This window comes from Acartia tonsa, chromosome 2 (assembly GCF_053477335.1).
Source record: "Acartia tonsa isolate MP-2025a chromosome 2, ASM5347733v1, whole genome shotgun sequence".
In the NCBI taxonomy this organism is placed as follows: Eukaryota; Metazoa; Arthropoda; class Copepoda; order Calanoida; family Acartiidae; genus Acartia; species Acartia tonsa.
This window is the reverse complement of record NC_137261.1, coordinates 14953204-14977603: the sequence shown is the minus strand read 5'-3', so window position 1 is coordinate 14977603 and position 24400 is coordinate 14953204. Positions and strand designations below refer to the sequence as shown.

Sequence of the window (24400 nt, the reverse complement as noted above, 5' to 3'; positions counted from 1 at the left end):
TCAAAATTCTTTTTTTGACGGATTTCGGATTCTAGCAATATTTTAAAAGGCTTTAAAGAAAAATAAATTAAGGGATTAAATTATACCGGTTACTGTAAAGAATCTAAAGCTGCGTTTTATCATATTTTCTGATCTCTCCACTTGGTGGTGTAGGTGGGGAGAGATGGTAGGTTTGGTGATCTTTGCCTTCAAAAAGGGGGGGGGGGGGGTTGAAAGGAAAAACTCAAGACTCTAATTTTAGCCTAACAATAAAGAATCCGAATCCGCTATAAAAAAAAAAGGATTCCGGATTCGGATTGCCAACCCTAATTAATATATTATTATTAAACTAATATTGTTTGTTTGTACCTTTATGAACTTTTTTTGTATTTAATGTTTTTATTTTATTTAAGGTTTATTTATTTTCTACACACTTCTATGGATGTCTGACAAAACCCAAGAAATTTATGGAGTTTGAAAAGGACAAAAATCTTTCAAAACCACAAAAACAGGGATAATTTAGATGAATTAAATATTTGTACTGAGCAGACAGATGATGCTTATAGAGTAGGTTGCTCTCTAGATAACACATACCTGAGTCTCAGCTTTTTAATTGAACAAACCTCTAATCGATTGTCTTTCAACATCAATGTACCATATCATATTTCACATCTTTAGTTCTTTAGTATGAAAAATGAATTGTATGGTTAACATCATATGGAATAAGGTTGAAAAAGTCCTAAAAAATAAGACAATTAATATTACGATATAAATAATTCATTATAGACAGTTGATAGTGAAGGTTATTACAGACAGTAAGATTTATAATGGGAAGAATGCCCTATCAAAGTACTTGGGATGCTAAAGTTGTTTACACCCAGATACTTGTTTACAATATGATTCTCACCTCTTTGCAAAAGTAGGTGAGCCACTGTTATAGGAAAGCAACAGTCATTTTATTTATGTGCTTTCTGAAAAGAAAACAATGTAAGCACATAAATTGATTAATATGATTGTTGCTTTTCTTTCACAGAAATTTGGTGCGTGGTGGTTTTGCAGTCTTATCTTCACAGTGTACTCCCTATAACAGAGGGGTACTTTACATTGGGGGGGCCAGAAAACTGACAAAACCAACATGCATAAATTACAATACATTGTTAAGTCTCCCATGTTTAAAATGTTTACAGGGAGTCACAAAATGTTATTTAAAAATAAAATAAATGTTTTGAGATTGTTGATTGGTTTTAATGACAGCCAGTACTCAACGTACCTTAGGCTGCATTTTCATACAAATTTTTAATATATTCTTTTTCAAAGGGTAAAAATGATTGATAATTTAAACTGATGTTAAAATACATGATATAATATAAAATATTGCACATATTTAATTGGTTGTCATGCAAAACAAAAAATATTGTTAAACATCACTATACATAATTAAAATATTAATAGATATTGAAGGACTATCTTCAGGATTGAAGGAGAATCTTCAGGTATCCACTGACTGGCCTTCTTGGAATTCTGGGGTGATTGGCATGGAGATAGGTAGAGGGGGTACATATTATTGTATAATTACCAGATCTTGTAGAGATCCTTGTAATGACACTTTTTTTTTTTTTTTTTTTTTTTTTTTTTTTTTTTTTTCATGGTGTATTTAATAGATATCAAGATATCTTGATAAATCACCTATATACATTATTTTACATTAATTCTGCTGCTGTTCAAGAGGACTCAATGCAACAGCTGAGTGTGATGCCAAGGTTAATATCAGGGAAAGTAGATATGTAACACTGGTCTGGGTAATTCATAACCATGTGGTGGTCTGCCTTGTGTGCTGCTTCATTCAGCTGGTCAATTAGGGTTAGTTCATCCTCTGAGAAGAGCTTTGCTATGTGTCGAACTGAGCGTGTTGTGGTCCAGAATGGCTCATTCCAATCCTTTCTCCAGCGAATCACCACCTTTCTTGTAATGCCATCATCAGAAGGAAGTAGCTCATCAATCTGACCTAGTCTCCAGAGATGGTCATTTACCAGCTCATCTGGGCTTCTCAAGAAAACAACAGTGTCTCCTTCTTTTTTTAAATCTACAGTTGTCTCTTTAAATCGTTTAGGAACAGGAATATATGACTGTATTCGTTCATATGTCCAGACTTGCCACCATGAACGATACAGTATCTCCTGCTGCTCCAATAATCTTCCTGGGTTGGGAATGGCAATGGGACCTGTAGGGGACCGTCTATTGTTGTGTCCAAATAATAGACGGTTTGGGGTTATCAGGTCAATTTCTCCAGAATTTTCAGCTGAAACTGCCAAACATAATGGCAGAGAATTCATTTCATTGGCAATATATAAGAAAGCACTCTCATAGCCTAAGACATCTAACTTTAATCCATAGAATGATGCATATAGTAAAGCTTTCATATCTTTTATGCTCCTTTCAACAGAGCCTTGCCAGTTGTGTGCTTGTGTAGGGCCAATCTCATGTTCTATTGAGATTTGATGCCTGGAGTTCAAGGTTCTGGTAATGTCGGCAAATTTGATTTCTGATTTCTTGGCAGCCTTTATCAGTTGTGTTCCTGCATCCAAGTACAAAACAGCTGGAAATCCAAAGCAGTGGCTGAAGCGTAGAATGGCAAGCACAACTGCATCTGTATCCATTTTGGAAAGAGCATGAATAGCAATTGCTCCTGTTGCTGGGTCTTTGAATACCATTGCCCAAACTTTCACAGTTGACCTATGATTGTGCTCACAGATGGCTTGATAGGGTCCTGCCAAGTCTATCTGACAATGGTAAAAAGGGGGTGCAATTGTAAGCCTGTTCTGATGAACTGGAGCCATTTCAGCCTGCAGCAGTTTAGCTCTATAGCGAGTGCAGTGTACACAGGCTGCTCTAACCTCTTTAGCTAAGGACCTTCCATCCAGAATGTAGCCGATAGATCGGGATTCGAACAATGTTGTGTTTACATTTCTGTGGTGGGCAAGCTGCTGGTGGGCATGGAGCATAATGCTATATGCAATTGGGGAATACCTGTCAATGATTGGTCTAACAAAGTGAAGTGGTTTGACATCTAGCAATCCATTAATGTCTTCCACTTTAAGTCCCTCAACAATCCTTCCTTTATAAAACAGGATTCCATCTTTTTCTACTGCCTGATCTTTGTATTGCTTGGGGTCAGAAAATTTCTTTACTTCTTTTGTTGCAAGCCTGAAGTAATAATTTGTTCCCTGCTCTAACTCACCATCAGACAGCTGGATGGCTGTGGGTTGTATTACAGGTTTTGGTTTAGATTGTTTTTTGTCAATCCTACAAAACTTTGTAACAATTGACATAACGCGAGTAGATTTTCTCCAAGGTAATCTGCATGGGTTGTATAGGTATTTGCTGTATGCTGCTCGTTCTGTTACTTTCTCTATTCCAGATTTAGTGTCAGCATGTAATACCTTTATTTCACGGGCTACCTGTTTCTGTTGATCATTTGTTAGGTTGATCTCCTCAATTGGTCTGATTGGCATTTCACAATAGGGCTTGTACATCCATGATTTGCCCATCTGCCACTCAGAATCAGGTCCAATATCCTGTTGTGTAGCAAGCATTCTAGTGCCTAAGTCAGCAATGTTGTTTTCAGTGTCAACATGGAACCACTCACTTTTTTGTGTAAATCTCCTTATTTCAATGACAGCAGAACGAAATCCTAGGGCTAAAGGTCTGGTGTCTGAGTTAAGCCAAGATAGTACAATGCTACTATCTGACACAAAAATACGGCGTCTGACCTTACCTTGAAGATTTTTGGTTGCAACATCTGCAAACACTGCAGCAGCTACGGCTGCTCTGAGTTCAGCACGAGGAATGGTTGATCCAGTGACTATTTTTGATTTGCCAGCTACTAATCTAACAGAGACTTGTCCAGCCAGGTCAACGACCCTTGCGTGGATAGCAACAATAGCCATATTTTGGCTTGCATCACATGACACTATAAGATCTATATCTTTGTGCGCATCCAGTGTGACAACAGATCTTTTAAATCTAATTGAAGGCAAAAGTGCCATAGATTGGATATTTTCAGCCCATAATTCAAGATATTTGTCTGGAATTCTGTCATCCCAGTCAATGTTTTCCTCCTGAATCAGGGTATGGTAATCATATTTGTATTTCCCTGTGCATGGAACATACAGGCCTATAGGGTCAAAGTTTCCAGAAACTTGAGATAAGATAGTACGCTTTGTGAAATGCTCTTTTAGTTCCTCAATGAGTGGACCAGTGATTGGTTGTGGTTTCTTCCCTCTGACACTCTTTCCAAAGAAGATCTCTTTTGGAGCCAATGCAATTTCGTCTTCTTCTGAATACCAAGTGTAACCCAAGAAGGATACACTTTTGCCATCTTTTGATACTTCAGCAGGTGGTGGTTCATGAGAGAGAACATAAGCTTTTGCAGCCATCTGACCCTCTGACAGTGTAAACCGTACACTTTCAACAGTAGCTGCTCTTACTTCTTTACAGTCAAAGGAATCAGACCCATCATCTACATAGAGTTTCTTATCAACTAGTTCTGCTCCTTCTTTATGCTGAGGGTAGTTCTCCTTCACATGTTGGGAAAGCAGATGTAGACCATGAGCTGTCTGGTTTCCTGAAGGTTTAACACCATAGATTGTGGTTAACAGGAACATTTCAGTAAGGGGGCTGTTCAAGTCCAAATTTTCATGCCATAGATAGCGCTGATAGGACCAATGCTCAGGTTTCAGTTTGATTTGGTTGTATGCCATCTTTATGTCAAAGGTGACAGCATAATAGCCTGCTCGGAAGTTTAGATGGAGTGCTAAAATCTTTTCCAGCTTGTTTAGTCCTTTAGCAAGGATGCAATTTAGGCTCTTTCCAGTTTTAGTTCGCATAGATGCATCAAAAACTACTCGACACGGCGTTGTAGGGGAGGAGGCTTTGACAACATATCTCCAAGGTAAGTAATATTTCCCAGGACAGGCATCAACGATGCCCTGTTCCTCAGGGGTTAATTCATCAGCTCGCTTGGTGTATCCATTTAATACAAGTTTGTGGTGACTTTCCAGCACAGTTTGTTTGGCAACAGGGTCTTTAGAAAGTTTCTTAAGCTGTGAATTCAGCACTTTCTCAGCTGCTACTCTGTTATCCTGAAGTTCATTTGTTGGTTCTTTTGTGAAGGGTAGTAATGCTGATACTGTCTTTGTTGAAGCATTATAGGAGACAGATTGCTCAATCAAACTTTGCTCTCGTTCTTCAACAAATGAGACCTCTTCCAGACTTAAGGACTGTTTGCATGCTGGGCAACCTCTGCAGTTGATACATCGATAGAGTGAAGTAGTTCCAAGGTCTTCAAATTCCTTCCACTGCCGTTCAATTTTCTTTGCACGCAATGACCTGTCCTGAATTTGTTTTTTATTCAGTATCTCTACTTTGGGTTCCCTTGACACTAGGATAGTTGTTGTATTAGGGTTTTCCTTTGTGTCATCCTCATCAGTTTCAGTATCTGAATCAGCTGCTACCCAACAGCGGCCACTGTTGATTATGGATTCAGAATGATAACGGAGTGCTCTCAGCTCATTTGTAAGGAAACAATTGGCACCCATGAAGTGAGCAGTTTCTTTAGCTTTAGCCCATGCTTTGTGTGGCCCACCTAGTACGCCTTGGTGACCATCAGGAGCTTTGATTGGGCTAACATAAAGAGATAAGCCTGAAGGTAATGAGCATAATCGGCGTGGAAAATACTTGGAATATTGGATGCCCAGTATTATATCAACTGGCACACCTCCAGTGGTTTTAGGAACTGTGGGCAATTCCTCATGACCTTTATAATGAGAAACAAGCTCGTTGTAAGCCTGAGTGAGATGCCATTGAGGGAATGGAGCAGTAATTTCGTCCATTTTAGCTCCTATAATTGAAGCAGAGTGAACAGAATCTGTTAATGGAAGTTGAAAGCGATCATGGCCATAAGGAAGCTTTACAATTTGGCCACCAGCAACATTCATTATTGTGGGACCTGGTCTGTATTCCACAGAGTTGAGTTCAGCTGCAGCTGCAGTGGATATGGCTGCTGTGCCACAGCCACTGTCAAAAAAGACAAACAAAGGTTGGCCTGATGGTGCAATAGTAAATTGGCACATGAAGATGGAGGAGCCCTCAGGTTCAGGTATAGAATTTGGATCCTCAAGTGGTTTTGGGTTGTTCACATGGTAATTCCTATGTTCCATAAAAAGGAGATTACCCTGTGGAAGTTGAATGTCCTTAGGGACTGACTTTTTGAAGTCATTGATTCTACGTTTGTTTGCATCAATATGCTTACCACAAGTCAATATATGTTTTTGACGACGATGGGTCAAGGAGGCGCATTCACTGTATATGCAAACATACTCAGTGCGGCAGTTGTTCTTGTGGTTGTTCCACCATTCCTCAAACTTTTGCACGATCTTTTATAGGTGTTTGAATGAAATTATTGCATTCGTATAGGTACAAATGTGTTGTATTACATGGTTTGCATTGAACCGGAGTTGGGGTTGTTGCAGCTTTGGTATAAGTAAGTAAAGGTGTAGGGGATTTGTCACGTCGAGAAACTCCATTTTCACCATTGACTTTGCTACCATCTCTTGAACTTTGTTGATGCACATTTGCAGTGTTAGATTCAGAGGTTGCATATCCAAAAGCTTGTTGATTGTTGGATTTGGCATTGGTTTTTCTCTGGTCATGTTTACCATCCTGGTTGCGATCTGCCATTTGTTTGTGTGAGTTAGCAATAGCAGATTCATTTTCATAGTGTGCTATTGAGAATGATATTTGGCAAAGTTCATCTGTTATCCAATCAAGCATGGCTTGGTAGCAGGCTTTGCGATCCTGAATTCCTGAAGTGTTTGTGCATGCACGAAATTTCGACACCATAGTTTGGTACTTGTTGCCACGTAAGAGGGATAGCACTGCATTGGGTAGGTCAGCCCTTTCATATAAAGCTGATTCCATACCGTTTTCAATAGCAAACTCTTGAGTTGTGGTAAGAATAGCGCGGATTTGCAGTAGCCATTCATACTGTGTATGCCAACGACTGGGATGGATGGATCCTTGTGACATTATTTCGCACCTTCTCCTTGCAAAGATTGCATCAACTGAGCCAAAGTGAACTTGTAGGAGATTCATACAACTGGTGACTGATTTTTCAGAGGCACATAAGGTGCGTGCATGTCCTTTTAAGCACTTTGCTTTTAGGATCTCTGCCTGCTCTACAGCTGCAAGGGCAGGCATTGATTCGATGTATATGGTGAACTTTTTACGAAAAGTGTAAAAATCATATTCATCCACATAGTGGTCACCTGAGAAAGTTGGGATGGGTAGGTTGGTGTTCTTAAAAGATTGTGAATATTGTGTTGGAGCAATGCCTAGACATTCCTTTATTTCATCTAGGTGTTTTTCAGCATCAGATATTTGAGTGTCGAGATAAGTTATCTGTTCATCAATGGCCTTTGCTTCATGCTCCAGATCTACTGCACAAGCATCATCTACAAGCTTAGAAGCTTTGTTGATGGATCTGTTGGCTTTTGCCATGGAATCTGTGAATTTGGCATTTAGTCTGTGGAAGGATGCAACAGATGAACATGTGACACCTAAGATTTCAGTAAATGCCATGGCCAAGTCGTCCAACTCATTTATTGTTGGCTTTAATTTTTGGGTGACTCTGGCAGTTTTCACAATTGCAGCTGTGGTGCTGGATCTGGGCGCTGGAGTTGGTAATGTTTTATCTGTGTCGACAGACATGTCAGTCCTTTGTGTTGGCACAGGGGGGTTCAGGTGTCTGCTGCTAGCAGATTGAGAATTTTCATGAGAATTAATCAATTCTACAGTTGGAGGATCAGGCTTGGGTTGTTGACGCTCAGTAGACCTAAGGTGTGCCTGAATTGCCTCACTTTTGGCAATTAATCTGCTCTTCAGGGCTATGGCTTCCAGTTTGTCATTATCTGTAAATGCAGCATTTGGGAACCTTCTGAAGTAGTTTAGGATTTGACCTAGTTTTTCTGCTGCAGTATCCAGTTTAGATACTTTTTCATTCAGTGATGATGCAGTTCTGTTGTCAAGGCTATCCATAATTGTCTCGACATCTGTATCAAGTGTTTGACAATTGTCACACTCCAGTAACATTTCCTGTGCATCCGGCATGATGAATGATTTAAGGGGAACCAATATATCTGTTGATACGTTATAGGTCTCAGAGGTTGTATTGAGATCTCCAGGTAGTTGGTCGTGGAGTCCTTCCTCTGTAATTGGATACTGCTCTATCAATGATTCCTGCAAGTATAACTGGTCAAGGGCTTCCTCAAGTATACCTCTGAGCTCTTGAAAGCTTAGGTCCTGGCTGAAGTTGTCCCACTCGAGTTCAGCCTCAGCCTCTGTTTCAGCTGTCTCCTCTTGGTTGAAGGAGAAATGTTTAGGTTGGCTGGGAGTTGTAGGGGTGGTGGGCTGGAGGGGATGTTCCGTAGTAGGGATAGGGGTGGGTGCACGAGAACTTGTGAATGAAGGGCTGGGTGGATTAGAAGTAAAGTTAATTGGAGTACTACCTCTGGGGGTGCATTCAAGCAACAGTTCCTTTGGTGCAGTGGTTGTTCTGCTAGGCAGCCTGTGCTCAGATGTTGACCTCCTTGTTGGTTTGCTAGACTTATCTAGAGGTGTTTGACGGCGTAGGTTTGTTGGCCTTGCCGCAACTCTGGATGGGCGAGGGGCTGTTTGGTGGGTTATCCACTCCTCTCTTATAGGACGCTGGGTTGTTTGGAAAGGTTTGGTCGGGGTTGGCAGATTAGGCTCCGATTGCAATCTCTTACGGGCAGCTTTGGTGTTGTCCCTGAAGAGTTTTGGCCTGCTGAAATTCAGAGGAGGAACAAGACTTCGTTTTTTAGCCCTTGTATTAGGTCCTGGATGGTGATCAGGATTCATGGGTTTGAGCAGATTTTTGGTAGGGTTCAAATAGCCAGGAGATTCTCCCTGTGGCCATATAGTTGTGTAGAAGGTTGGGTTTAGATATTGTCTCAGGATTGCTCCCTTAGTCAATATCAGTTGATTTTAATTGTGAGGTAGTGGCTAAGACTCCTTTTGCAGAGGTTAATTTTTCAATGTACTGAGCAGACAGATGATGCTTATAGAGTAGGTTGCTCTCTAGATAACACATACCTGAGTCTCAGCTTTTTAATTGAACAAACCTCTAATCGATTGTCTTTCAACATCAATGTACCATATCATATTTCACATCTTTAGTTCTTTAGTATGAAAAATGAATTGTATGGTTAACATCATATGGAATAAGGTTGAAAAAGTCCTAAAAAATAAGACAATTAATATTACGATATAAATAATTCATTATAGACAGTTGATAGTGAAGGTTATTACAGACAGTAAGATTTATAATGGGAAGAATGCCCTATCAAAGTACTTGGGATGCTAAAGTTGTTTACACCCAGATACTTGTTTACAATATGATTCTCACCTCTTTGCAAAAGTAGGTGAGCCACTGTTATAGGAAAGCAACAGTCATTTTATTTATGTGCTTTCTGAAAAGAAAACAATGTAAGCACATAAATTGATTAATATGATTGTTGCTTTTCTTTCACAGAAATTTGGTGCGTGGTGGTTTTGCAGTCTTATCTTCACAGTGTTCTCCCTATAACAGAGGGGTACTTTACAATATTTATTTTCCCTTTTTTTCAGGGGTGTTTATTCAGCATAAGATCCCCGGCTAAAGAGAGGGGGGGGGGCAAAATATGTGGTAGTGGGGAAAATTTCTACTCCTTTCCCCCCCCCCCCCCCCCCCCACGGGAAAAAAATTAAGAAATATGTGGGAGGGGAAAAAATGAGTAAAAATGTTTAATTTATAAGAAATATTTTAAAAGTCTTCTCTAGGTAAATAGCTTCCAAAACAAAAGTTTAATATAAGTCAAATCATCTATATTATGAAATATTTAGTATAAACGGGTAGAAAGATGGACTAAGAATATTAATCTATTTGAAAAGGTATTAATATTTTTTAGGTTGTGAATTAGTAACATTTAGCTTATTAAGTAATCGTATTTTTTTCTTGATTTTAAGAAGCCTTATTCATGTGCAGTGCGGTGCATTGATATTATGTGAATGTGTTTAGTGTCTGTTTCCATTCTGTTTGAGAAAGACTACATAGCTTTTTCTTTTTAAGGGGGAGGGGAAGGGGGGTGTAGTACAGTTTAGTGTATAGGAAATAAAAAAAGGGGGGGGGGGGGGTTAATGCAACCATCTCGTAATCAATGTATAAATGGCCCTTAGAATTCGAATTTTGATACGAAATTTTGCATGAGTAATCCTTGGTAGATCTATTTTCCCTAAATCGAACAAAAAGTTAAAAAAGTAACGGCTGGCGGCTCAGCCGGTAAGCCGTTTTTTTTGCCTATTTTTAGGGCAAATCTATCATAAATTACATAGAAATCAACTTTTTAAAACATATTTTTGCTTTAAATCATGTGAAATCAATGATACAAAAGACCATTTTTTAGACTTATAGTACCAGCAACTACCGGCTAGAACCGTTTGAAAACGTTTTGGATTAGCAAAGAGTATTAAGTGGAGATAGGTTTCGTGATAAATATGCCCTAAAAAAAGCCAAAAAATGGCTAAACGGCTGAGCCGCCAGCTGTTAGCCGTTACTTTTACAACTTTTTGTTCGATTTAGGGAAAATAGACCTACCAAGGATTACTCATGCAAAATTTCAGATCAAAATTCGAATTCGAAATTGATTACGAGATGGTTGCATTAAACCCCCCCCCCCCCCCCTTTTTATTTCCTATACACTAAACTGTACTACACCCCCCTCCCCCTTCCCCTCCCCCTTTAAAAGAAAAAGCTATGTAGTCTTTCTCAAACAGAATGGAAACAGACACTAAATGGTTGCATTAACCCCCCCCCCCCCCCCTTTGTTATCTTATTAGGCTCCATATTATGTCAATAATCATTAGTACATTTTATGACGACTTACGAGTGATTGTAAAATCCCCCAACCCATCTTTCTTTAGTATCTGAACTTGACGAGTGTCTCCATTTATTTATCCATTAAACAGACAACTTTGTTTCGGTTTTAAGCCCTTACAACAGGCTAGAGGATAATAGTTATTTCTCGCATCATATTTAGGACTAGCTGCTTAGCTCCTAGCATCTAGGAGTTCGGATAAAAGGGGTAAGAAAAGAAGAAAAATGGCATTAAGCAATCCAAAGACTTAAATCTAAAAATTGAATACCCTAAAACCTTCGCTGGACCTATATATTAAGCTTCTATAAAATGGAGGAGAACGTGATCTGTTTAATAGTTATTGAAATCTTAAGCTACAGACAAAAATATATTTTATATTATAGGATATGGTGATCTTTCCAATCTGTGAGGAAGCTCATTGGAGCCTTATAATTGTCATCAAACCTGGGCAAATCAACGTAAGTACATATGTGCTAGTTGTCTGGTTTAATCAATAAAGAGGGAAGGGGTTAATTAACTATTAAGTCCCCACCCCCAAGAACCCTGTGCTGACTTTCAATTGGGTCTTTGAAAATCAACTAATAGCGTCGGTAATATCAACATAGCCAAGTCGCTACATAAGAGCAATTTGCAAGCAGACAAAAAAGGTCGCCAACAAGGGGATCCAGTTAGATCTATATGTATAGATTTATCAATCTTTCTACACGAACAATTTATAATTTTAGATTCCTGAAGATTCTGAGGACCGGATTATCAAGGGGCAGCCGTTCATCATCGTGTTAGACAGCATGGGTGGCGGCAAGGAGAAATTGGTGGACAAAATCAGGCAGGGCTTAAAGGATGTTTAAATAAGACAGAGCGAAAAGGGAAAATGGGCTTTTTATTACACTAGTCTCTAAAGCAGGGGTGTATATTCTGCACAAGATTTATTTTTTTTCCCCTGCTACAAAATTTTTTATTTTTCTTCCCCCCCTAGTTTTTTCTCACCAAGTAGGGGGAAAATGGAAAAATATTTAAAGAACAATATATTTTATTTATTTTATCCCTCCTACCACACATTTTTAAAGTTTTTTTCACCAAGGAGGGGGGGAAATAGAAAAAATGTTTTCAGTTTTCTTAATTTTTACATTTTTTTTCCCTCCAACAACCTATTTTTTATTCCCCCCCCCCCCCTGAGCAGGGGATCCCATGTAGAATATACACCCCTGCTCTAAAGTTTTACAATAACGTAATCTTAAAGGTTGTCTTATCAACTATGGGACTTTTACTAAATTTTGATTGGTCTTCAAACGTTTCCACCACTAATTTTAATATACAGAAGGGATGGTTTTGTTTGTTATCATTGGGGATGCACATCAATTTATCGGCCGTTGTCTTATCCCTTTAGATACCTGACTTTTACCTACCTTATTAATTTTCTGCTTCACGCCAGGCTACAATTGAATCAAGATAAAAGTAAGTGCCGAGCTCTGAGACCTATGTATGGTGAAATTAGACATAAAACCATAATGATTCCAGGTAAAATCAAAATATTTCAGCGGGATCTTTTTGAGAAAATTAGATTTGAAAATTTCAAGTTCAATTTTTACCCCCTAGGAGTTGCCGCATAATCATGACAAGAAAAGCAAAGATTATTTATTTAAAATTTTAAACAAGTTTGCTTTTATAAAGTTCTTCATAAAACAACTCCTGAAGGGAGTTAATTAATGGCCATTTTTATCAGTTGCTTTGCTAAGGTCACGGGAATTTAGCCATAAATAAATCATATATAGAGAGGTTTTATGAAAGACTTCATAAAAGCAATGTTGTTTAAAATTTTAAATAAATAATCTTTGCTTTTCTTGTCATGATTATACGGCAACTCCCAGGGGGTGAAAATTGAACCTGAAATTTTAAAATCTAATTTTTTAAAAAAGATCCCGTTAAAATATTTTGGTTTTACCTGGAATCATCATGGTTTTATGTCTAATTTCACCATACATAGGTCCCAGAGCTCGGCACTTACTTTTGTCTTGATTCAATTGTAGCCTTGCGTGGCTTACTTATCCTTTATCCCTGATATCAGACAGTATATGACAGAGGAATACCGGACAAAGACAGGTGGCACTGAAACTTTTTCTAAACGAAATGTCAGGTAAATGTTCGCGGATACGTAAATACCACAGGTATTAAAAGCTGCGATTTAAAATTTACGTCACCATGAGCAAACTTTGTAAAAATAGCAAAGGCAAAGTTTTTCTTCACGGTTTATAATCTCTTTAACTGAATTTACAGTTTTTTCTTTCTCGAATAGCTTACGTAGCTTTGGTTTTCTTGATTTTGTTACAGGGGTGTATATTCTGCAAAATTGACCCGGCTAAAGGGGGGGTAAAAAAAATATTTAAAAATATTTAAAAATGAATCTTGTGCAGAATATACACCCCTGTTTTGTTAAAACCCTAATTTATAGTATTGCTTTTAGACCGTTTAATATCCGGTGGATTATAACTGGTTCTGAGCAATATAGAAAATTCATGCTTAGCATCGAATTGCAGGCTATTTTTTCTACAAATATTAAAATGAAGATCATAAAATTAATACCTGTTTTTTTAGCCCGGGCCTTTGGTCCCTCGGCCCTAACAAAAGTAGTTTGAATCTTTGAATAATTGTTCATTGGTTTTAATCTTATGATTGTACATTTTTATATTCGTAGAAAATTGAATATAATACGATGCTGGACATAATTTTTTTCGTATTGATGAGAACCGGTTCTAATCCAATGGATATTAATCGGTTTCGAATGAATACGAGAAAAAACTTATATTATTATCAGGGTAGTGAAACCACACAAGCCGGAACAGCTGAACTTTTACGACTGTGGAGTCTTCCTTCTTCATTACGTAGAGAAAATGTTTGGTAAGTGAGATATTGTATAGGTCACCTTAATACTTGCTCTTGGGTTTCAGAAAGAGTGGGGACAATGGGCTGTTTGTTACATTAGTCCTCAAAGTTTTATAATGAAGTTTACTTATTTGTGGGGATTTTTATTAATTGGTTGGTTCAATAAGTTGAGTGTCTAAACGTTTCAACCACTAATTGTAATCTATAGAAGGGGTAATTTTGTTTTTCATCATTGAGGATGTACACCAATTTATCGGCCATTGTCTTATACCTTTTGATCCCTGATTGCTGAATATTATGACATTATTATATATTTAGGAAATGTGACGAAATTTTACCTGCCCAAGCTACCTGACCTGTCAGACTGGTTTCCCCAGGCGGAGATCCAGGTCAAGAGATACCAGATGGCAGAACATATTCAAGTAAGTTTTTCAATGAAGTTTTCTACAATGGCTTTTAGTTTAATATAATTTAGCTGCTGTGCCCCTAGGATCTAGGGTCTTTGTATACAATGGGACAGAAAGTGGCTAGAAAAATAGCTGAAAACCACCCCATGACTTAAATCTGTAAATGAAATAGCCTGAAACCATCCCGGTATCTATGTTAAGCTTACTTAAAATAGAGAACCCAATCAGATCAGTAGTCAGTGGGATTCTACGCGACAGACAAAAAAAACCTTAATAGGGTATCTACCTACATAAAAAAATTTAAAATTTTCCTATAAGCGGTCGTTAAATATGTATACACATACTTTGTCCTAAGAGGGAGATGATAAGGAAATAGTTATTTCTCGCATCGTTTTATAACCAGCTTTCCGTAAAATGTACAATTATAAGATAAAAACCAATTTTGTTAGCCCCAAGATGCTTACCTAACCTTTTTACAAAAACTTCACTATTCGACGGAACTGTCCATGTTATTATATACAAATTTTTTACCATTAACCTATCCCTGTTGAGCCTTAGTATCTGGATATAATGAAAAGTTTTACTTAAAAAACTTGATGTAAAAAGGTTTTGTCTACCAGTGAATATTAATTAGACACTTCATATGGAAGAGAGGGGACAATGGGCTGTTTATTATAATAGTCTCCAAAGTTTTATAATAACGTTTTCTTATTTGTTGGCTTAAGAGCCTTTGAGGACATTTTGATTTGGTTAGTTTATTAAGTTGTTTGTCCAAACGACTTTTAACCATCATTTGTTATCTACAGAATTGCTAATTTTGTGAGGCATCATTGGGAATGAGCATAATTTATTGGCCATTGTCTTATCCCTTTAGATCCCTGCACTTGATAGACACACAGTTTATACATTTTATTTTCTTCGTTGCAGTTATTTAACACGCAAAGTTTTATCTATAAAAGTTCATTTACTTCGTTTCCTGACACAATTTAAAGATTATCTAATTGTTGGGGGGGGGGGGGGGGGATTTTTTTTTAGTTGATTGAATTATATAAAATTAGTAGTTGAACCCTCAAATACTGTTTTTTTCTTCTTATTTTTTGGGGCTCTGTAGGATAATTTAAAAAAAAAATTTACCTATATAAAAATTTGAGTAAGAGTTTTGTTTATTTTTCAAGTAGCAAAGTGTCTCAGTGTCTATCTGTCTGTCTGTCTTCAATGAATGTAGAATATACGTGGATATTAAGACTGCAGTAAAATTCAGTTTGCTAACATGGAACTCATTTATTGGTCAGTTCGTTCATCTAATAGGAGGGGATGGGGTAAAGGTGTGTATAGGTGGATATCGTTAATTTGGCCTGCTGCAAGCTTCACTTTATTAAGGAACACAAAATTCTAGTGTAACATCAAATTAATAATAAATCAATTTCTAAGACTTATTTTATTTTGTAGAATATGGCGAGCTCTGAGAGACCTGGGGTAAATATAAAGTTTCCTCAAATCAAGCTCAACAAAAAACCTTCAAAAGCCACGAGAAGGGTAAGTTAATATTCTTATTGCTTCTATACTCTATAAATCCGGTTTTTGCTTAGATTTCTTCGTATTATATTGAATAGGACTCCATTCAAAAAGCTTACAGATTTAAAGCTTTATTTTTCTAATGCCTTTTTTAGGTAATTACGTAGCTGAAAAAATGTAACATTTTCATTTTTTGACACAAAATTATATAATTTGCATTTTTTTTTATAAAATTGCATGGTGGAATTTATATATGTGATAAAAATTGCAATCTTTAAACTATAAATCTATTTAACGGAAAAGTTATGATTGAGTTCTTTATATTTAGCATATTTAAAAATTCTCTAAATAGGATTTTTACATAATTCATCCCCACCTATTCTAAACAAGTTTTGGATTAGTGCAGTTCACGGTTAAAATGTTCCTGGTAACGATTATCTAAAAATAATTTAGTACCTTTAAAGGCTTCTAGCTGCCAAACGGCTGAAATTACATTTTACTTGAACAGGCATATGAAAGCATATAAATAATTTTGAATAGCCAATATTCAATGATGCACAGCGAAAGCTTCACTTAGAAAAAAACGCGTTAAATAAGTATTTTTCGCGCATTTTTGTAAACTGCTAGAAAACTGTCCACTATTGAGTAATGACTATTTAGATTAATTATGTGCTAGATTAATATATACGCTCCAACGTTTGGCCGTTAGTAGCCTCTAATGTTCATGAGTTTTTGGAGATAATCGTTATAAGAAACATTTCACCGTGAATTGCATTAGATCCCAAGTTTTTATTTGTTTAAATTAGGGTTTTTATTGTTATACTTATTTTTCTTTTTTAAGAGTTCAAGGCAGAATTACGATGAAGAAATGCTTGATCTGATGGCGTTCTCTGACTCTTTTGATCGACCAAGTAAGTTTTATTTATTACAATAATATTAAAGGTGGCTACTGGCTATCTATAATACAAAGTAGAACAATGTCTGTTTGTTTGTAGCGAAGGATCTCGCTAACCACTGAACTGATCGGGTTCTTCTTTATAGGGTAGCTTCTCATAGGTCCCTGGAAGATTTATAACTCGCTAACCGCTGAACCGATCGGGTTCTCCTTTATAGGGTAGCTTCTCATAGGTCCCGGGAATGTCTATAAATATTTTCTTGGGGGGTGGGACACCCACAACCCCACCAAAAATGAAAAATAACCCCCCCCCCATTTTTTTTTTTCTAAACTAAAATTAAAATAGTGGGGTCGACTAACCCCCCCACCCAAAAAAAATATTTTTTTAAATTTTTCTTTTAAATCTAAAATACCAAAAATTAGTTTGATCAAACCTCTTGGGGCAGCGCCCCTAAAGGCTAGGGGCAAAGCCGCTAGTTTCTAATATAAAGTAGTACCTTCTACGGTTTTTTGTCCTTAACTCAGAGGTTAGAAATTGCTTTTCCAAAGTGGTTGAACTTTTTAGGGAAGCTATTTAAATGTCATGGTGTGGTTTTAGGCTATTTGCCTTATCTTTAACGCCTCTCATATCAATCAAAACTAGTAACATTTATAAAGTATCATTTGTCGAAGTAGCTAAACTCCTTAATTGCACTTCTTGAAAACTATTCCTTTCCTGCAATGAAAACATGAAAATTTTTCTGGTTCTCTAATATATATTTTTTGTTTTTCTTTTGATATTATCAAAGAATTGATTATTAGAAGCTTCCGTACAAAAACTGGGATATAAGGAAAGGATATCTATGCAGGGATCTAAAGGGATAAGACAATGGCCGATAAATTGATTTACATCTTCAATGATGATAAACCAAATTACACATACTGCATGTAAAAATAGTAATGCAAAAGTTTACTTTAAACCAATCAAGATTTAATAAAGTACCCAGAGTTTTAAAACGTAACAAAAAACTGGGTACAAGTATAATTTACATTCCAATGTGCCTTCTCTCCCTGCCGAAAATTAGGATCATAGAAAGAAAACAAAGTAGTGGATTTCATCGTATTTTCACAGTAGTTTTTCTCATACTAGCGGCTACGCCCCCTAGAAGCCTCTAGGGGCACTTAAGGTAAAAGGGAGGGGGAAAAGTCGACCTCATCCCATTTTAAATTTGAGTTTCAAACGAGTAAAAAAAAAATTTTTTTGGGGGGGGGGGGTGAAGACACCCTTCCCAAAAATAGTTTAAAACCTTCCCAAGACCTATAAGAAGCTTCACTGTAAAGGAGAACAATATCGGTTCAGCGGTTAGAGAGATCCTTCGGGACAGACAAAAAACGCTTACTACTTTATATAATAGGATTTCTAGCCTCTGGAGGGGGCATTAACCCTGCGGCAGGGGTGTATATTCTGCACAAGATTCATTTTTTTCCCTGCTGCAATTTTTTTATTTTTTTACCCTCCTAGTTTTTTCCAGTACCTAAGGAAGGGGATAAAACGTAAAAATATTTTCAGAACTCTTTTTTTTTTTATTCATATTATGCCCAACCACATATTTTTATTTACCCCCCCCCCCCCCCCCCCCCTCAGCCAGGTCAAATTTGCAGAATATACACCCCTGCGGCCTGCGGGGACTATTTCCTAACCTTGCGGGTAAATCATTAACATTTACCGAACCTAACTTAAACTAAACTAATCTATGAAAACATACTGTGAAATATTCTATTCTTATATTCCTGCAATAAAAAGGTTCCTCGGGAAAACCTTTGATCTTGATTTCTTTCTTAGGATTTGCACAACAACAAAAATTCTATCAGTTGTTGGCTTTCAAACTTTTAATAAGATGCAAACTTGCACACACATACATACAATAACTAAAAACAAAAAGACTACCTAAAATGAATAAAACTGCAGTAAAAATACCTTCTTTAAGTAAAAACAACACACACCTAAAAAATTTTATAATAACCACTTTGTTTTCTTTCTTTTAAAAGGGTAGCTTTATCATCCTGAAGTTTCCAAAATGCTACTATACATTTAACATTATCCAACAAAAAATTTTTTGTCTGAAGCTTAAGACTACAAAACTGATTGATTTCTCCCTTTAAGGAAAGCTTCACAAAGTTCCTTGGATGGTTTTTGGCTATTCTATTTTTATATTAAAGCCTTGGGATGATTTTAGGCTACTTTTCAGTCCCAATCTTGCACCTTTAAACCAGAGTCCCTAGATGCTAGGGACGCAGCCGCTAGTATCTTATAAGTACACAAATTTTAATTATTAAATTATCTTTTTTGGCAAATAGTTGGATATAAAGGAATAAAGAGGCAAAATGATATTTGTATTCACTTTTCAAGTTAGAGGCTAACTTTTGCATTCTTATAATCTTTGCAATACAAGAAGCTTCTCTGTAAAGCAATTACAACCTTTTCGTAAAGTTAGATTTTTAATTCCGTAATTTAAGACGACAAATCTTTTATGTTATAGAATATCTGTAGCTTAAAAAACTGTTTTAATTGAGACATTTCTCGTTTTTTAAATGCTAGTTTATTCGGAAGGGTGTAGGTCAAGGGGTCTTGATCCTCCTCAAACATTTAGCTTCATTTACCTCCATCAAATTTTTAAAAGTAAATTAGATTGCCCCCTCAAACCTTTGAAACCCCTTATTTTACCCCCATCAAATTAAAAAAAGCTTGGACGTACCTGGGATGGAGGGTACTCCCACCTTTGGTTTTTAAATAGGATTTCATTTTGAGTAGGATGTGGGGGGGGGGGGTGGCTGTAAACAACAAAACCAAAGCCCTCTAGACCACTACTAACTATCGATCTAGCCATTCACAAGATATTATTGGAAAGAAGGTGTATCAACTTTTTTTTATAGCTAGCCGGTTCTTTTAGTAAGTAGTAGATGTAAAATTTTTTATAGAATTCAGATATGCAATCGGTTTTTTTGTAGAACTCTAATTTTTTAAGTAATTTAAGTTTTTAAAAAAAAGATTAAGTCAATTTTAAGGTACTAAAACGCAACAAAAAAAAAGGAAGAAAATGTCCATTATGTACAAAAATAGTAAGATCTTTAATTTGACACCTTACTTTTTGAATTTTGTCAGGTAATTATTGAAAAAATTGATTTTTTTAAACCCACGAGAATAAAAACTTTGAACTTAATTTTATCATTTCACAGGTAAAAAAATATGGGTTCATATATACCTTAAGAATCAGAAAAATATTACGAATCCATTGTAAGCAAAATTGAAAAAAAGTAAAAAAATAAAAAATAAACAAATGGCCAATTATATTTTTTGTTCAGGCAACACTTTCGTCTTCCCTTATTTACCCCCTCTTTATCCCCTCTTTACCCCCTTCCCATTTTTATACTCAATTCAAGAATTAAGACGTTGCCTGTATAATATAATATGATATTTTCATATAATTCCTTTTATTGTAGTTTATATACTATAGGGTAAGGGGGGGAAATTTCGGTTTTTTTTCGTTTTTTTTGAAAAAAAAATGGGGTAAATATTAATATTTTCAAATGAAACCAAGACCAGTAGAAAGCTTACGGAAAGGACTATCAGGTCCTAAAAGGACGTTATCCTAGGACTTTTAGAAGTTTGCCGAAAATGACCGCAAAAAAGTTACCGAAAATTCCCCACCACCGGGGGAAATATCGGTAATTTTTTTCAACCTAAAAAAATCGATGAAAAACGGCCAAACGGCCAGTCGAACATAAATAATCATAATTAGTATAGGTTATAGGGATTATCCACAAAAAGTTTCATAATGATCGGACTATTCCTTCTATGTTAAAAATGAATTTTTTTGAAAGACGCAAATTTTTGATTTTTTATTTTCGAAAATTTTTTTTAAAAAAACTTAAAATTAATATAAGAAAAAAACGTATTTTATTACTTTTTAGGCCTGATCCTAAAAAAGCTCACATTGAACTATAGATTTAGCCCAAAAAACATGAAAATTGATTAAAAATTGACCTCAAAAATTGAATTTGAAGCAAAAGTGTCATCTTTGACAAAAATTCACCATTTTCACCCTGCATACATTTTCATTTTAAATATTTCTTTCTGTTCACTTTTATCTAGGAATAACATGATATTGTGTCAAAATGTTGTTTATAACATCAATAGGGTTCATCTAGGTTGTGAGTAGGTAAGATATTCAGGCTCAAAAAAACCCTAAAAATGAACCTAACCTTAATTAAAATTTCTTATTTAAATTTTGAGCCCCGGAGGGTTAGGGGTTAGCGGCAGTGGGGTGACTTCTAAACTAGAAGTTAGTTTACAAGCATGAAAGCTTAAGTATAAGAAATCATCTCTCTTGGTCAAATAGTTCCTGAGAAAATTAAGGTTAGGTTCAATTTTAAATTTTATTTGAGCTCCGAAGGGCTAGGGGTTGGCGGGGGGGAGGGGGGGGGGGTGACTTATAAACTAGAAGGTAGCTTAAAAGCATAAAAGCTTAAGTTTAAGAAATCATATCTATTGGTCAAATGGTTCCCGAGAAAATTAAAGTTAGGTTCATTTTTAGGGTTTTTTGAGCCCTGGAGGGCTAGGGGTTGGTGGCAAGGGGGTGACTTCTAATCTAGAAGTTAGTTTATAAGCATAAAAGCTAAAGTTTAAGAAATCATCTCTACTGGTCAAATAGTTTCTAAAAAAAATTAAGGTTAGGTTCATTTTAAGGGTTTTTTGAGCCCCGGGGGGCTAGGGGTTGGCAGCAGGGGGGCAACTTCTAAACTTAAACTTAGTTTATAAGTATAAAAGCTTAAGTTTAAGAAATCATCTCAATTGGTCAAATGGTTCCTGAGAAAATTAAGGTTAGGTTCATTTTTAGGTTTTCTTTGAGCCCCAGAGGGCTAGGGGTTGGTGGCAGGGGGGTGATTTCTAAACTAGAAAGTAGTTTATAAGCATAAAAGCCTAAGTTTCAGAAATTTTCTCTATTGGTCAAATGGTTCCTGAGAAAATTAAGGTTAGGTTAATTTTTAGGTTTTTTTGAGCCCCGGAGGGCTAGGGGTTGGCGGCAAGGGGGTGACTTCTAAACTAGAAGGTAGTTTATAAGCATAAAAGCTTAAGTTTAAGAAATCATCTCTATTGGTCAAATGGTTCCTGAGAAAATTAAGGTTAGGTTAGTGAAATACATATAGTAAATTATTTTGGAAATTACCGATTTTTCCCCCGGCGCCAACTTTGGTCATTTTTGAAAAAAATATTAATCCGATTTTAAAGCTCTCAACGGATTTGGAAAAAGCGGGCAATTCTTAGTTCAAAAAGTTTTTTGGATCAGCTCTAGGTCTTACCAATTTTTGTGTAGGTCGATCTTTACACACCTACTAAAAAATTTTTGAAAAACAATTTTTTTTCGTCCGACTTTGAGACCCAATAAGTACCCTTAATATTCATCTCACAAAAAATTCATTTCATACTTTTTTGTAGGCAATTTAATAAGGAACAAATTTGCTTTTATGTTTTTTTCTGTCATTTGAAAGGAACATGGAGAAAAAGGTCATTTAATGAAGGTAGGTCGAAATTACCGAAAATAGCCCCTTACCGAAACTTCCCCCCCCCCTTACCCTATTGTAAACTTTTTTTTTCAATTTTGCTTACAATGGATTCGTAATATTTTTCTGATTCTAAAGGTATATATGAACCCATATTTTTTTACCTGAGAAATGATAAAATTAAGTTCAAAGTTTTTATTCTCGTGGGTTTAAAAAAATCGATTTTTTCAATAATTACCTGACAGAATTGAAAAAGTAAGGTGTCAAATTAAAGATCTTACTATTTTTGTTCATAATGGCCATTTTCTTTTTTCTTTTTTGTTGCATTTTAGTACCTTAAAATCGACTTAATTTTTTTTTTTTTAAACTTAAATTACTTAAAAAATAAGAGGTCTACAAAAAAACCGATTGCATATCTGAATTCTATGAAAAATTTTACATCTACTACTTACTAAAAGAACCGGCTAGCTATAAAAAAAAGTTGATACACCTTCTTTATAGATATCATGTAAATTTATGATATAATATAAATCATTCTTGTTGTTAATATAAAATCTCTCTTGTTTATGATTTATATTGATATACTCGTGCAAATGGGGTACACTGTACATACAGTACAAAAACCTAGCTGAAATATTCGCTTAAACTGAATATAAATCCTTAAATAAAGTAGCATGATGTGACGATGTCTATCTGTGTGTGTCTATTTGTACCGAAGGATCTCGCTAACTGCTGAACCTGTATGATTCTCCTTTACAATATAACTGTTTATGGTCATAGGAAGGTTTATAACTATTTTGGGGGAGGGTATAGTACCAAAGAGAAATAGCCCTTAGAAAAAAAATCCCCCCCCCCACAATAAGTTTTTTTTTTAAATTTTTTAATTTAAAATTGGGTCTTCAAATTTAACCCTCTCCAGCACCTCAAGTGCCTCTCGAGGCCTCTTGGGGTCATCAAATCCATAAAGTATTTGAAATAATATAGTCTTTTTTAATTTCAGGTAGAAAGAGAAAAGATAGTCCTCGGAAGAAAATGTCTCTTGAGACCTATAACAAGAGGACAAAACGCAGCAAAGATTCAGGTAATTTTAAAAGCGAGGCTTATCTTTAATTAATGTCAGTCCGTCCATCCATAACGGTTAGCTCTTTTCCTATCAATTCTAAACTTTGCATGGTGATTCCTATAGTAGTTAGGTAAGGGAAGTCCACCTTTCACTTGAAATTTCAATATTAAAAAGAAAAAGTCGAGATTTTTTTTTTGGGGGGGGGGGGTGGAATGGTAAATTTTTCTAGGGAAGACTTCTCTTAAGAGAGTGTTAGTTCCCTCCCCCAAAATAGCTATATACCTTTCGAGGACCAATGATAAGCTATATACAACTATATTGGTTAGCAAGCTTCGGTGCAAACATAAAGACAAGCAGACATCCTGTTACTTTAGTATATTATATAGATATTTTATCTTTTAAAAGTATATCAAAAAGTTATTAAATTACATACATTGAATTTGTAAAAATGAATATAAGACTTTGGTTTATCCCTAGTTAACATATAAAGTATTTCAGGTAAAACAAAACCTGGCCATGGAACAGAAAGTGGAGATGAAGATTCCCAGGAAGAATTCGGTGATCCTTTGTTGAGGTAAGATGTATATCTGCGCAGAGAGATAAGAGACAATGGGCTGTTTATTACACTAGTCTCCAAAGTTCTATAATAACGTTTTCTTATTCGTTGGCTTAACAACTTTGGGGACTTCAGTTAGTTATTTGAGTAGAGTATTCAAACCTTTTAGCTTTTAATTGTAATCTACAGAATGCGTAATTTTGTTTATCATAGTTTGAGATGTACATCAATTTATCGGCCATTGTCTTATCTTTTTAGATACCTGTATTTCAACTAAACCTAAGATGTATGGTCTAGTGAACGGGACTTTACTATATAAAAAGAATTATTAAAAATAAGGGTTTATTTTTCAGTGCCAAGCAGAAGTTAGCCCAGTCGTATAAGATACCCCGTCGGGGCGACAACCTAACCTCAGACCAGATATTGTCCAAGCTGGAAACTGTTGAGAAACAAGATTTCCCAGAGATGTACAAGGATAAGGTAATAGATATAGTATATTTATATGCTCCATGTGAACCCATTTTTCGTCAAACTTATAAAAGGGATATTCAGCAGACAAAAACCATTGTTTAT

General features: G+C 36.0%; 1 protein-coding gene across 6 annotated transcripts in view; it reads left to right on the top strand.

Annotated features, from left to right (window-relative positions):
- Positions 1–24400, top strand: part of LOC145305445 (uncharacterized) — a 344737-nt gene that overhangs the window by 150471 nt on the left and 169866 nt on the right. For all 6 annotated transcript variants that reach the window (XR_013874599.1, XR_013874598.1, XM_080147092.1 and 3 more), the window contains 12 exons: positions 393–491; positions 9940–9987; positions 11354–11428; positions 11696–11796; positions 13036–13104; positions 13783–13865; positions 14169–14272; positions 15707–15793; positions 16614–16683; positions 23209–23289; positions 23770–23845; positions 24181–24307. Coding sequence is in view for 4 of the 6 variants with exons in the window: in XM_080147092.1 (XP_080003218.1) it covers positions 393–491; positions 9940–9987; positions 11354–11428; positions 11696–11796; positions 13036–13104; positions 13783–13865; positions 14169–14272; positions 15707–15793; positions 16614–16683; positions 23209–23289; positions 23770–23845; positions 24181–24307 (1020 nt within the window). In the remaining 2 variants the exon portion in view is untranslated. The remainder of the gene's footprint in view (positions 1–392; positions 492–9939; positions 9988–11353; positions 11429–11695; positions 11797–13035; positions 13105–13782; positions 13866–14168; positions 14273–15706; positions 15794–16613; positions 16684–23208; positions 23290–23769; positions 23846–24180; positions 24308–24400) is intronic.